General features: G+C 37.6%; 1 protein-coding gene across 4 annotated transcripts in view; it reads left to right on the top strand.

Annotated features, from left to right (window-relative positions):
* Positions 1 to 15,769, top strand: part of PLCL2 (phospholipase C like 2) — a 317,611-nt gene that overhangs the window by 117,874 nt on the left and 183,968 nt on the right. The window contains exon 1 of one of the 4 annotated variants that reach the window (XM_074195737.1): positions 2,307 to 9,600. The exons of the other annotated variants lie outside the window; for them this stretch is intronic. Within the exon in view, the coding sequence (XP_074051838.1) occupies positions 9,520 to 9,600 (81 nt within the window). The 5' untranslated portion in view covers positions 2,307 to 9,519. Of the gene's footprint in view, positions 1 to 2,306; positions 9,601 to 15,769 lie in introns of those variants that run through there. 4 annotated transcript variants of the gene reach the window in all.

The following is a 15,769-nucleotide window of genomic DNA, read 5'->3' as shown; positions in this document are numbered from 1 at the left end:
AATTTTTGGCATTATGATTGTCTGAGGTGAGGTTGCTCCCATTGGTAGATAGCTGACCTATCACACTTCATGCTGCTAGTACAAAGTTCCCTTTATTTAGTGATTTGGCAGCTCTGTCCTAGAAATGACAATTTTTAGATTGCATTTTTGATAGTATATTAGGAGCCCATAGTTAGAATTTTTTTTATTTTTGTAAGACAACGGGGTTAAGTGGCTTGCCCAAGGTCAGACAACCAAGTAGTTATTAAGTCTCTGAGGCCAGATTTGAATTCATGACCTCCTGACTTCAGGGCTGGTGCTGTAACCACTGCCACCTAGCTGCACCCCCCCCCCCCAATTAGAATTTGCAAGATATCCCATAAGTCAAAGCTGGTAGCTTCAGAGAGTTCACAAATACTAGTGTTTTGAGTTTAGTTCCTGACATGGATGAGTTAACTTCTCACCCTGAAAATCTTTTTTTCATGATCTGAATGTACCGTTACTGTCAATACAAATACAAATCACAATTTTGGCCTTCAGGATCTCAGGAGGAAAGACTGGTTTAGAGAAAAAAAAAAGAACATAAACCACTAACTTCTTGATGTGTGGTACTAGTACAATTATTATATTCAAAAGGCAGCATATTTTATTATGTGAATTTTTAAGAGTTTCAACCCTCCATAATTTCCTTTAATAATTAATTGCTGTGGCGGCTAGTGTACAGAACACTGGCCCTGGAGTCAGGAGGGCCTGAGTTCAAATTTGACCTCAGACACTTAATTCCCTATCTGTGTGGCCTTGGGCAAGCCACTTAACCCCATTTGCCTTGCAAAAACCTAAAAAAAAGTAATTAATTGCTGTATTGACCTTGCAGTAAGATGTTAAAAAGGTTTTGGTACCATATATTAAAATTCCTATAATAGCAGCAATGGTACAGTATAAATAATAACAAAAACACAAATAGCTAGAATTTATATAGTACATTGAAGTTTACAAAGTGCTTCATATGTGATTACTTTTAATCTTCACAACAACTCTGGGAAGTAGATTCTAGTACTTTTATTGTCTCTATTTCACATAAAAAGAAAACTAATATTGAGAGGTTAAATGACTTGTTCCATCACAAAACTAATAAGAGTCTGAGGCAGTATTTGAACTCAGGTCTTCCTGACATCTGAGCATTCTATTCTCTACCACTTCGTTGCCTCTCCAAAGTTCCTCAAAAGAGTGGCTCCCTATTACCTTCAAAAGAAATTACAAATTCCCTAATCTTAATATTCAAGACTTTCTACAATCTAGTGATCTCATAGCATGCTAATACCATTCATTCAAACTATATTCTAACCAAGTTGGTTAGCCACCTTTTTACTAGGTTCATCTCACCATCCCTCGTCTTCATAAACTAACACTTAGATTGTCCTTCATGACTGGAATACATTTCCTTCTCATCTCAATCCCTCTCTTCCTTCAGGGTCCAGCTCTGATCCCATCCCACCCCTCTGCTCACCAGTATCTACCCAAATGGAGACTTTTCTCCCCTCTCTGATAGCCCTAGAGCACTTTGTTAAGACCTCTTCTTTGCGCCATCACATTCTCTCTTGGATTTTTATCTTTATGCTCCCAGAACTCAGCATGCAGTAGGCATTAATCAATGTATGCTGAATTGTGTTGTTGAACCAGGCTATAAAATTGTCCTGCAACTTAGACAGCATTAGAAAGATCATGATTGGCTAGATTGTGCAGTTGATAGAGCACCAGCTTTGGAGTCAGGAGTACCAGAGTTCAAATCTGACCTCAGACACTTAATAATTACCTAACTGGGTGGCCTTGGGCAAGTCACTTAACTCCATTGCCTTGAAAAATCTAAAAAAGAAAAAGAAAAGACTTTCATTTGAGTGACTGTGTATTTGTATTCTCATAGTTCAGTTAAAGCTGCTTATTTTAATTGTCTTCTCATTGATAAGAGCCTGAATGAATGAGATATGTTATATATTGCTATATTGCTATCTTACACTATTAACTTTCCTCTTCTCCTATATACAGTTCTCCTTTTCTTTGAGAAGGTTATTATGACTGTTTCAGACAGGAATGCGTTAAGGTGCCAAGAAAAGATGACAAGGCACTAATTTAATAGTTTGTATGGTTTCTCTGGAGCAGAGGGCAGTCTTTTAATACTAGAATTATTCCAGTGATGTTCCATGATAGAGAGCTTAAAAGAAATCCAGTTTTAAAGAAATTGAAGGTAAATAATGAGAGAGAGAGAAATACATACATACATGCATACATATATATATATATATATATATATATATATATATATATATATAGAGAGAGAGAGAGAGAGAGAGAGAGAGAGAAATATAGAGAGAAAGAGAGATACAGATACATGGTGGGTGTGATCAAGCCACAATTCATGGCAAACAAGAAATGACAAAGAAGCAACTTAAATAAAAGAAAGCTTTCTGAGATATCTGACTGAAATAGAATAGACAGCAAAAGTGAGGGATGAGCTAGCTAGTCCTTAGGCTCCAGTGGTCCCCTTGCTATGTCAGAAGGGCTCTCAAGCATATTGGGTGGACCCATCATCACAAAGTGATGACAAGACATGAACAGCCACAAAGAATGGATATGCGTAGATGGATTGCCATCAGGATTATTGGAGGGCTTAACCATTTTGATGAGATCATAGTTCATTGTTAGCAATGGGTCATTTATCAGAAAGAATCATAGGTTTGATCATTGGAAGGTATATCCATATTGGTGAGATCATAGTTCTTTTGGAGCATGGGTCATTTATCAAAAAGAAGCACAAGTTTGATCATTGGAGGGCATCTCCATATTGATGAGATCATAGTTCCATTGGAGTCTGCGTCGTTTATCAGAAAGAAGCACAGGTTTGACAGGGTGTTGGAATTTATAAGAGTTAAATTTAAATGAGGTGGTCAATAGTCTATTTTTTTTGTAGGAGAAGAGGGACTAGATCCATTTTCTCATTGATGGAGGATTCTTACTTCCTCTTCCATTCAGATGAACACATGTTCTACTACTTAGAGGATTCTGCAGGCTTCAAAAGGCTTAATGACTAGGCCAGGGTCACACTGCCAGTTTGTGCCCGAAGAAGGATTTGAAGTCAGGTCTCCTTCACTCCAATGTCAGCTTTCTATTTACTGGGGTATTTTGCCTCTCTGCCTATTTTAATTAAACTTAATTTTTAGTTAAATCTTTTATTAGAAACTTAACATTAAAGGTCAATAGAAATAACTAAATTAGATTCATGACTATTTAAATTAAATTAATTCATATTAATGTATGAAGTGATGTGACATCTTAATTTTTAAAATCTAGGTGAGAGCTTTAGAAACCTTTGAGGAAATCTTGACATCTAGGTGGGACATTGACTAGAGTGCTAGGTCTAGAGTGAGGAACACTTGAGTTCAAATCTAGTGGCAAACATTTACTAGCTATATGTCCCTGGGCTGATCACTTAATTACTTTCTACCTCCATTTCCTCAACTGTAAAATGGTGATAATAATAGCAGCTACCTCCAGAAGCTGTGAGGATAAAATGAGTTGATGTCGGTAAAGTTCTCTGCAAAACTTAAGTGAGAGATAAATGCTAGTTAATACTATTTTTTTTATCGCTCAGTGTGGAATTCTTGTACTTTAAAAATTGCTTGAAATGTTGAAATGGAGGTGAAAATGATTGCAAGTGTTTTCTATTTTTCTCATCAATGAATGAGATGATTGATTCCATTGAAATAGACAACTGGGAACATTCTAAATAAACGAATGAGTCCCAACATATGTGTGCATATTTATACATACATACATGCATACACATGTACTTTTATATCCTATTACATTCAGTTAGAAAAATGTTATATCATGTGTGTACATGTAGCATCCAAGTTGTCTAAATATTGTAAGCACACTGTATTTTAGCTTCTTTGCCGTCATCCTTTTATGACAGCAGCAACAATTGCTAAAGATGCCATCCCAGGGTGCAGACCACATGGTCCCAGCCAAGTCCCAGTGGTGGTGGAGAAGAGCCTGCTGTTTTGCACCTGCCACACTTGGGGAACAGTGGAAATATTTTGCACATGCCAAGGAGATTGTTGGTTTTGTGTGTGTCCATGCGTGTTTTCCTTTATGAATTTGCTTTCCATGCTAATGATCTAAAAACACCCTCTGTGTTGTATTTTTAGTATATCCTCTTGTGATACATTTTTGCTTTTTTTTTGATAGAAGAGAGTTCCTTTGTGTAGTCTTGATTCTGCTTCCAGTTGTGTGACAGTATCTCTCTCTCCATGTGCTCCCTCTGATGAGCATCAATTGCAATGGAGAAAAGGATGGCAGACTGTTGTATGGCCTTTTCCTCTCTCATAGTAATTCTCTCCCTGGGCAAAATGTATTTTTTTTATGCCAGAAAGTGGAATGCAGAAGAGGAATGAGAGTGTTTATATAGACTGAAGATTATTCATTTGTAAATCATCTAGTAGTAGCTAAAGAAAATGTTTTTTTCAAAAACCTTTGTTTATGAACGATAGCTTTTTGAGGAAAAATGTTGTTGTATTACACAGTTGTCTCCCCAGACTTGTCATCTATTTTTAATGAAGTCTTTTCTAAATTCCTCCCAAAGCTTGAAGAATCATCTTGAGTGATTTTGCTTCTTCTTAGAATATTACTTTCAGGGCAGCTAGGTGGTACAGTGGATAGAACACCAACCCTGTAGACCAGAAGACAGAGGCTCAAATCCAGCCTCAGACACTTAATAATTACCTAACTGTGTGACCTTGGGCAAGTTACTTAATCCCATTGGCTTGCAGAAACTAAGAAAAAAACACCATTTTCATTTATTTTAAATCTTAATCTACCTGTTAATCTAGGATGGGATTTAGAGATTGGAGGGCCCTTCAAGATCATGTGCTTCAACTCATTTTATAGATGAGTGAACTGAAGCCTTAGAAGAGTAATTTTCCCTAAGTCACAGAAGGGGTAGATAGCAGAGATGGGTTTTGACCACCCATCTCCATGTTGAGCATTTTTTCAACTAAATGATATTGCCTCTCTCTGTGTGTATGTGTGCTGTATCATTGCTTTGAACAACATCCATAAATGCAATAGTTTATTGTTGTGTGATGCTTAGCAGAGAATCATGGGATTTAGAACTGAGGGAATATCTACCAGGGATATCCTGGAGCCAGCAATTTTGTCCTTGTATTTCCAACACCTAGAATTCTTTCTTGTCCATAGTAGGCGTTTCCAAAATGCTTGCTGAGTAAATCCATTGGTCTTTCTGTTATACCATGCCACTTCTCTCAATTTTTATGAATTTGCCTTGTGTAGATAGCAATATGCCCAGTTTAGATGGTCTGCTTCTACTCATGACCTCTCTGCTGCCGTCCCCAGCACGTTTTGTTATAGCTCCGAGGCGGGCAGTGAGACTCAGACTTGTCAGCTATTCAAGGACAACTATGACTAAAAACTTTAATGGAACTGACTAGTTGCCATAAACTTCTATCTTCCATCGCCCCTTCCTTTATAGAAGGAAGACGAATCCCACCTTTCTTCTCTCCCATGTGGTCTATTGAAATCCTTTCCTTTCTTCAATGCCACCAACTCCATAATGCCATTGTTGAAGGCATGGAAAATATCATGAGTGAAGATAGGAAAGATTGGAAAAGTCAAAACACAATTGGGAAACAGTCTCATTTGGCTGCAAATATGCATGGAGTAAAATATACAGCAAGACTTGAAAGATAAGTTTAGTTTGGTTGAACAAATATTGATTGTGTTTCCTATGTGCTGAAGACACAAAGATAAAAGCCACATAACCAGTACTTAAATGGTCAGTGGACTTAAGAACCCACAGCTTGTCAGTCACAGAGAGTTAGTTATCTGCTGGCTGAACATAGGGAAATGATCTATCAATCAGAGCTGTCCAGAATTGGGATTGGCTATCCCAGTGGCTTTCTCCTTAGTTGTGTTCTTTAAGCAGAGACCAGTTAAGTCGCTTTTTGCTGATAAGGTAGGGGATTCTCATGAATTGGATTTGAGGGGGGGGGGTTGTGCTAGGTCACCAGCCTCAGAGTATGTCTCTCTCCAAGTATGTCCTAACTCTTGAGATGTTGTGCTTTTAAAATCTCCACAAGTCTACTAGATTTGAGGAAGCAAAGAATAGTTGCAGTTGAAGGTTTGGGCAGAAGAGGAGGAAAAGACTCCAATTTGACTATTTAGAGTTCAGTGATTTGCAAATAAGAAGATGGAGATTCCTTTGCATTCATATTTATTTCTTTCAGAATTGATGGAGCACCTTATATTACTTTCTATTGCTCTGCCATGATTGTTATGATTTCTCATTTAATATTAAAGAGTTAATATTAAATTAGCCTAATTGAATATTAAATTAACATAACACAACATAGAGAAGAGAGAGAGAGAAAGAGAGAGAGAGAGAGAGAGAGAGAGAGAGAGAGAGAGAGAGCTTCAGAGGCCCTTTTAAGTAATCTTGTTTTATTGCTTTGCTTCTAGGTGGTTTAAAGCAAAGCCACACAGATGACTGTTTTACCTTCCTTTCTTTCTTATTTTTCTTTAATAGCTCTTCAAGGAAGGGGAGGCCAGAACATCCTTCCCATAACAGTGCTTAACAACTTAGGCACATTATTTAAGTTATTTATAGGAACTGGGCGCCAAGATAAAATTAGTTCATGCAGTCTCAACTTGAATGGGGGAAAAAACCCCAGCAAGATCTGTGTTAGTGGTTGCAAATTCTCTCTGACTGAATTGCAAGATGAATGAAGCTCCTTTCTCTTTTTTGAGAGTAGAGATAGCATGAAGAGAACTTGTCTTGTAGGTCTAGGTGATTGATATGGTAGCTTTGATAGGATCATAGATTATATTGCATTTCTTGGGATGGGAATGGCTTAAGGGAATATTGTTCTCATTTGATGATCTTTCTAAAAGAACCACACAGGATGCTGCTAAATTAATTGTTTTGCCATTACATTCAGGCTTCACCCCTACATTGACAGGCAGAAAAATTTCCAGTAGGGAACTTGAATTTGTAAATGAGTCATATAGGATAAGCGGGTGCAAACAAGGAATAACCTTTTTTTTTTTTTAATGTTGTTCTAGTCTATCCTGACACGTACGATTCGGCAAACTAGACAATGGTATTGTTACATGTACATTTAGGATACAATGAGGATTGTCAGTGTAGCATTCCTGTATCTGCTGGTCCCCCAAAGCAATCAGCTGCCGTTAATTTTTGTGGTTTTACTCAGAATATTCTTGTGGGCTACGGTGGTTTGTTCAGTTGTTTCTCACCTAAGGGAGCCAAGACCTCTGGGGGTGGTGGAAGGTTACAGAGTAAAGTTGCTTGGCAAAGCCCAAAATAGAATTGTGGACACCTGACTGCTAGGCCAGGTGCTCTCTTTGCTGAATTATTCAGTCATCTGCTTCATTTGTATCTGAAATTACATATATATATATATATATATATTTACACTCACACTATTGAATTATATTTACTATGAAGCGAACTGTGTTTAGTTCTGGGTGACTCTAGGATAGGACCAGTATTGTGATTAAGAGAGCCAGTCACCAAGATGTTTTTGGTATTTGACTGGGGGATGGGTTCATCCAGGCCACTTGCAATTCATCAGTATGTGGCTCACCCTAGGGCACCTTTCTGCTGACATCCAGCATATACAGGGTACTTCCTCCTTTTTCCTAGTCTAAGGGGGCTGAAGGAATGAAAATAAGTGCTCAGATTAGTCCAAGTCGACATTCATTGTGAAAGTAAGCCTGTTCTTCCTAAGAGGCCTTGCCCTTTAGTTAATTATATGAGATCTTTTTGTAACACTAGTGATGAAAGATTCACTAGTAAGCTAAAATTTGTTCTTTATTTTTGAAGACCACGACATCAGGATGGCAATACATGACAAGCACATGAATTGGATTTGAGCGGGGGGGGGGGGGGGTTGTGCTAGGTTACCAGCCTCACTTTCTCCTCCAGAACCATCTGGGTCCAGTGGCCAAATATGAATCAAGATGACTGGAGATGCCCTGGATGTGAGGCAATCAGGGTTAAGTGACTTGCCCAAGATCGCACAGCTAATAAGAGTCAGTTGCTAAGGTCAGATTCAAGCTCGCATTCTCTTGTCTCCAAGGCCAGTGCTTTATCTACTTTGCCACCAAGCTGCCCAACTAACCCTCCCCTCCCCCCCCACTGACAACAGTCTAAAGAGTTTTTTAACTTTATAACTAAAGAGTGAGTCAGTCTTTCTGCCTTCCATTGTCAGAATCATCTTCATAGAACATTTCTCTATAATTCCCCTTTTTCCCTACCTCACCTTCCCCAGATCCCTAATTTCTTCAGTGAATCTCCTTTCCCCTTCCTGGTTCTTTAGTCTTTTAATATTCTTTCATTCCATAGCTAGTTAGATGGAAAAATAAATGACTTATTATAATAATTACATCAGCCAACAATCTCTGTAGGCAAAACTAAGTGAATGGAAAATGTGTTTGATCAGACTTTGAGATGGGGTTAAGTGACCTGTCTAATGAGTCAACACACCAGAACTATATGAATATACATACATAGTTTTATAGTTTTGTTTTTATATTGCAAACATTTCTAGTTCACCACTTCTCTGTGAGAGAGCTCCTTTGTAATAAAGTGAAATCATTTAGTGGCCTCTTCTGAAAGTGCCCTCCCACAGCTGTAGCCCTCAACCTATATTATTTTTTTTTAAATGAGCAGGTACTTATTTTTTCTCCCTCTCACTCACAAACCTTAAAAAAAAATCCCTGTAATGAATAAACTATAGCCAAGCAAAACAAATTTCTTCATTGGTTGTATAAAAAAAAATATGTTTTATTCTGCCCTGTTTTATTCTGCCCTAAATCCATCACTTCTTTGTGAGAAGGTGACTGGCATGTTCATCACTGCATAGGTATCACTTATAGCACTGTTTGTGATCTCTTTACTGGACTTGGCATTGAATAGAAGATTGTCATTGTTTCTCCTTTGTTCTTGAAGAGGACCAATGACATCAGAAGGGTGATATCTTGTCTAACAAGTGAATTGGATTTAAGGGAGGCAGAGCTGGACAAGCCATCTGCCTCATTCTTTCCTCCAAAGTCAGTCTAGTCTAGCAGCTAGACATTAAGTCAAGACAATTGGAAGATGGCCATGATGCAGAGACCTTAACCTTTTCAAGCTAACATCTCTCCCAGGCCCCAGTTTGTCTGAGGTAACAACTATTCAGTAATTAAAGGCTATGTAAGAATTAAGGCAAGAGATGGCCTAGTTTACCTTCACAAAGAATAGGTCTGGGAGGGCTTTGAATAGAAAAGAGCAAGCCAGATTGCATTTAAGAAGTGTTTTTAGAAATTCTACATTGGTCTTCAGTGCAAAGAACATCTTTTTGACGCAAATGGTGTTCTGAGAATGTTGTATTATTGACATTCTTGGAATATTCCAATATCCACGGAAACAATATTGCAGATATCCCCAAGGTTATTATAGAAACATACATGGTGAATGCAGGAAGACTGAAACCTATGTCCAATGATACCTGTGCCCAAGAAGTGGTGCAAGAGATATTGAGGAAAAAGGTGATGGGAAAGGTGACCCAGACATATGACAAAGCTGAGGGGTAATCAGTGAATAGCCTGTATACTTGAGTGATTGCCATAAAAAAGGAGGGTCAGAGTAGAGGAAGGCCTCTCTATTCCCTTGGATGAGACCTCTGTAAAGGAAGTATGTGAGAACATAGGCATATTCACATAGTATGAGAAGGCATGGATGATTTACAGTCTGCCTTGATGGAGGAATACCCACTTTGACATTGATGAGAAAAAGATCCATTGACATTTAGTAATTAGTGTTGAATAATTAATACTCAATTAAGTATTGAAGTATAATAATTAGAACTGGTAATTCTTTCAGATTCAATGCTCATTTGTAGTCCTAGCAGGATGTTTACAGGCAGTGATGGCTTCTCAATCATTAAAATGTTTCTTATGATTATACTTGAATATATTCCTTTGGGGGAAGGAAACATTTTAAGTGAAGTCTGAAGAAGCTCCAGTTTGGTTTATTACCTTCTCTGTACTGAGCGAGGCAGGAATGCCAAATAGGATCATCTTAATGTGAAATCTTTGTGCCAATTCATAAATAGTTATGAGCACCTTTTTATTTCTCTTTTAGTCCCATTCCTCTCCAGTCTTATAGCAGATGGATGACTTTATCTCTGTCCTGGATTATTGCATTGTCTCTGATTTGGTCTCCTTGCCTCAAACTTCTTCATCTCCCAGTTATCTTTTACATAGCTGAAAAGGCACAGGTCTAACTGAGTCAAATTCCCCCCCCCCCCAGTGAATTCCATACCTCAGTGCATCTAGGGATTAAATAGAAGCTCTTCAGTTTGATGTTTAAATATCTTCCAGACCTTGCCTGTTATTACTTTTCCTCCCGCTTCAGTCATCCCCTCCTCATACTCTGTGGCTGGTTCACATTGGCCTATTTACCATTTTCCACATGCAACAGCACTGCATCTCCTGGTCTTTGTGCTGATTCTTTCTCCAATTTGGAAATGCTTTCACTCTCTACCTCTGCCTCTTAGAATCACTGACTTCTTTTAAGACTCATCTCAATAACTTCCTACTAAATCAGACATCTTAATCTTTTGGGGGAGTTATGCTTAACCTTTGGCAGTGTGGCATAACTTATATACCCCCTTCTCAAAAAACTTTTAATGTATTAAATGAACTGCATAGGATTACAAAGGAAACCAATTATATTTGAATATAGTTATTATAATTGAAAAATTAAAATTCATGAACTCTGGGTTAAGCCTCCCCCCCAAAGGTTTTTATTGGTGTCTACGACTGATGGTACGTCTGCTTCCAAAACTATCCTGTATTCTTTATACACTTTTATATGTACATGTGTTCTCCCTTTAGAACATAAATTTCTTAAGGGCAGGTTCTGTTTTTGTCTTTGTATCAGTTTTGTCAATAATACATGTCAATAATACAACATTTTTCAGTTTTGTTTTTGTATCAGTGCTTGACAAGGTATCTCAAACATATAGCTTAATAAAGGTTTGTTGATTGATAGATTATGGAATGCTTCAGTCCATGGTCTCTGGTGTTTTCTACCATATTCTATTTCTGTTCTTTCCCAGTCTTCAGTGGTGTTAGAGCTCATTGGAATTGTGGATGTTGACTTCCAATTAATTCCATTTTTATGATCCTTCTTTAGCAAGTGGCACCCATAAGACATTGCAATTACAATTGATTTCTTTGTGATGGTAACATCTTGAAAAAGTCTTTCTGTTTAAACATCCAATTCAGTAGTGTGTCATGCCAATCCACTAATCTTTGCAATAGTTGGATTGGTAGGTTTTATATTCTGCATCCAGGAATGAATCTCTTTTCCTCCACTGTGGTCCTATCGGCTTGATCATTGGTAAATCTGCTGATTGCCTAGTGTAAGTGGAATGGTGGTTCAGTTGTAGCTTAATTAGTAATTCCTTTTGATTCAATTACATTTGTTAATCACCTTCTTGTGCAAGGCTCTGGGATTACCAAGGCAAAATGAAATAGCTCTTGTTCTTAAGGGACTTTGTTTTTGCTGTGGCAGTGGAGTTGGAAGAATGCAATTTGTTATCATCTAAGCAAAAACAAGAAAAGGCATCTTGGTAACATAGCAGATAGAATGTTAAACATGGAATTGGAATGATCTGAGTTCCAATCCAAATCTCAGACATTTATTAATTGAGTAATTCATTTAACCCCTCTTTCTCTGCCTTAGTGTCCTCATCTATAATTGGAGGCAGTAATAGCACTTACCTCCCAGGACTGTTGTGAAGAAAATGAGATAATGTTTTTTTAGTACTTTAAAATGCAAGTATTAGGGGCAGCTAGGTGGCGCAGTGGATAGAGCACTGGCCCTGGAGTCAGGAGTACCTGAGTTCAAACCCGGCCTCAGACACTTAATAATTACCTAGCTGTGTGGTCTTGGGCAAGTCATTTAACCCCATTGCCTTGCAAAAACCCTAAAAAAATGCAAGCAATAAGGAGCTCTATACACATTAGCTAGCTGTATTGAGGAGAGAAAGACCTGGGAGATTTGGGAAAGCTCTCAATACCATGAATTTAGAACTTGTCATAGATTTAGGGACCTTAGTCAAATCTCTTCATTTTATAGATAGTCCATAGAGCTGAAGTGAGTTTTTATTGGTGTCTACAATAAAATATGTGACAGAGCCAGCTTTGAACCAACATCCTTGGATTCCCAATCAAATACTTATATTACTCTACAGTACTCAACTGAACTTTGAAGGAACATAAGAATTTTAAGAAGAAAGGTTAGTAAAGGAATTTGTTACTGGAATAGGAGCAGCCTACGCAACAGCATGGAGGCAGGAGATGGAATGTTGAGTTGGAGTAGCAGCTAGTGGATCAGTTTGGCTGGATTTAGAGTGCTTCAAGAGGAATAACAGGAAATATACCTAGAAAGGTAGACTACAGTCAGATTGTAGGTAGTGGCATCAGAGGATCATCACTGATTCTTCCTAAGGGCAATATAAAATACAACTACTCTTATAATAGTTGAGTACTTTCTGATTACTGTACTCCAAGGAATTACTGTGTACCTTTCTTTTGGTTTAGTGAATGATATTGCTCAAGAATTTTAGAAGAAAAAAAGGTGGATTTTATTTTTCAAGCAATGTGATCTAGTTGCTTGGGTGGTCCCACAGAATTAAGATTCTAAGAAAGAAATGATTCTCTTCCTCAGTTGCCATTAAAATTGTCTACAAAAATCAGGAAGATTTTTACAGTATTTAAAACTCAAGTAGAATGGATTTAGAAGCATCTGATATATAGTTAGAAGAAAAATTTCCCTCCTCATTTTTGCATTTCACAAAAAGACACTTAAATTTTATAAAGAAGTCATCCTTTAGGTGATTAAAATATGAAACTTGATAAAGATGTTCATAGCAATATGTCACTTAACAATAGAATTTTCCCTGTGAACATATCTTCTTTCTTTTCCTTGGACAGTGACATGTCTTGAGATTTGGTTTCTTTTTCAGCATTGATAGAACTCATTGCCAAAGTAGTTTTGAATCTGGTAGTTGTAGATATTTCCTAACATTTATTCATTCTTGATCTGTTCTGTTCTCTTTTAGTGAGGTTGTTTATCCTTGGGAGTATATGAAGGTTTATTTTGGAAGTTATGTTAGGCATGAAAGGGAGTGAAGAAGATAGAAAGGAAGTCCATGAGGAAGACAGTTGTGAAGATTCTAGCATCATCACCTTACAAAGCCTCGAAAGATGTGAGAATAGCATAGCAGAACCTAGATGTGAATTACCCAAAAGACAGCTTTGGGGATAATTCTGGAAGAGCAGTATAATGGGTTCTCTTACACATCTGCTAATTAATTTGGATCAGCCATAACAGAGGAAAGGAATAAAGGAATAAAAAACAATCACTTATGCCAACCAGTGATTGTCTTGAGACTGTGTTATAGGTACCTTGTTTCTACCTTTCCAGAAAAATTATAAAAGGAAAAGTGATAACAATGAAAAGTGAGAATGGGGAAAACACATATTCATTCAGCCTAGAAATTGTATCAAGTTATCTATATGAAATATCAGATTTTTATGATAGTAAAATAGTACTTTTCAAATATCTTCAAAAAATTAATGCACCATTGATTTCACTAGTAACCTCCCTCCCTACCCTCCCCCCAACTAGTGTTAGTATGCTTTCCAGTCCTAAAGAATTCTTGTCCATATTTCTATAGGAGTCCTTCTTGGACTATCCCCCAATGTCTTGAAGGTCTCCTGGATGTTTCCCTATTTAAGTTCTACCAGTGTATTATTCAGATTCACCATCTTTACCCCATAATTCTTATTCCATGATGAACTCATGTTTTCAGTGACATTTCTGATGCTAACTCACACATGTAAGTCCTAGTTGGGAATATACTGCAACTTACTTCTCTCCACAGAACATGAGCCAAATACTTCCAAGGAAATGGGAATGGATATTCTCCATTTTGTCCTATTGCCCTGTGGATGAGTTTGTTTACCTCTGCTTTTCAACCTTAAGGCTTTTTATTTATATGGGGTTTTTTGGTCTGACATTAGAAAATTGCTTCTTGTTGATTGATGGTGTCTGTTGGCTATTTCTATTAATCATTCCAACTCTGGGAACATTTGGCTGCCTCTGTTAGTTTATCTTCACCTTTAGTGACTTGAGGTGAAGCAAAAAATGAATCAGAATATTTTTTTCACCACCCTGATCATGTCTATCCACTCATTTATCACCCTCTACCTTTGAAGAGAAGATTGAATAAGGAGGAAAAAAGGAAAGAAAAGAGAAAGAGATTTGCATTTGATTTGCCACCAAAAGAATTGCCAAGGACTACTTCCCAGGACTTTATGTACTATTTTATGGAAAACCAAAATGGACCTCAAATATTTCCATGATTCTTAATTACATAAATAGAAAAATGTTCTGTCGAGGACTTGTTATTGTGGAAATCATTTTTCTTTTTTGTCCTAGAATCATTGCCTTCTTTAGAATTGGAAGGGACTTTTGAGAAATTTGAGTCCAGCCAAATCATTTTAGTACAGAGGATTGTACCCAAGGTCACATAGTTGGTACATATCAGAGTCAAAATTAGAATCCAGATCCTGACATCAGAGTCAGTATTGTATATCATACTTAGTATCAGAACATTAAAATATTTATGAGAAAGACTTCATGCATACATGCAGGAGAGAGATCCTTGATGAAAACTTGAAAAGTGATATCATACATGCTTTTTCTGATTTCAGTGTGGAAACACCTATTATCAAGATAAATTAGGAGAGGACTAAGGAAGATAAAATGAATTGGAGAAAGAAATGGCAAACCACTTTTAGTATCTTTGCCAAGAAACCCCCAAAGGGGTCATGTAATAGCAACAATTATAAGAGAATGGGTTGAGAAAACAGACTCTTCTTACTGAGTTCATCTCTGGCCTCTGATACCAACTCTATGACCTTGGCCACAACTAGTTGTGTGACCATTGCCAAGTCACTTAGCTATTTGCCTCTGTTTCCTCATCTGTAAAATGATCTGGAGAAGGAAATAGCAAAACCACTCTAGTATCTCTACCAAGAAAACCCAAGTGTGGTCACAGAGAGTGGGGCACAACATGGAAGATGTAACTCTTCAATACTTAACATTAGTCCAGAGCCATTTTTTATAACAAACTAGTCTTTTTTCCCCTTGCATTTGTCCAGGAAAAGATTTTTATGGGGGGGGGAGGTTGAAGAAGGTTTTGAGAAGGGATTATGGAACTTCTAGTATGGAAACTCCATTCACGAAGCCTATATTGAGTTTTCTGTGACATTGAGAATAACTGGCCTTTGTTCCCACAGTATGAGTGCCCATTAGAAGCAGGCTTTAGACTCATTCTTCCTGTCCCTGTGGCCTGGCTTTCCAGTCCTCAGCAGTATGCTGCCTTTTGCAGAACAAGGGTAAATGCAATAATCCTAATATTGAATATCTCAAGTTTATAGAAATGGATTGCTGTGGCTAATATTATGCTAGTCATTCTAATGAAACTTTCTCCTGGGGTCTGCTGAGAAATGTGTCCCCACTTTTTGTGCAGTGTTGAAATAGGTTATTGAGGAAGCTGGCTCACTGGGTTGAGATGTGGCCAGATGGGAAGATTGCCATTGAGGGAACTGTTTTTGATGGAAAAAATTTGTTCTTGAG

The sequence above is a fragment of the Macrotis lagotis genome, chromosome 7, assembly GCF_037893015.1.
Source record: "Macrotis lagotis isolate mMagLag1 chromosome 7, bilby.v1.9.chrom.fasta, whole genome shotgun sequence".
Lineage (NCBI taxonomy): Eukaryota > Metazoa > Chordata > Mammalia > Peramelemorphia > Peramelidae > Macrotis > Macrotis lagotis.
This window is presented reverse-complemented; position numbering and strand designations above follow the sequence as displayed.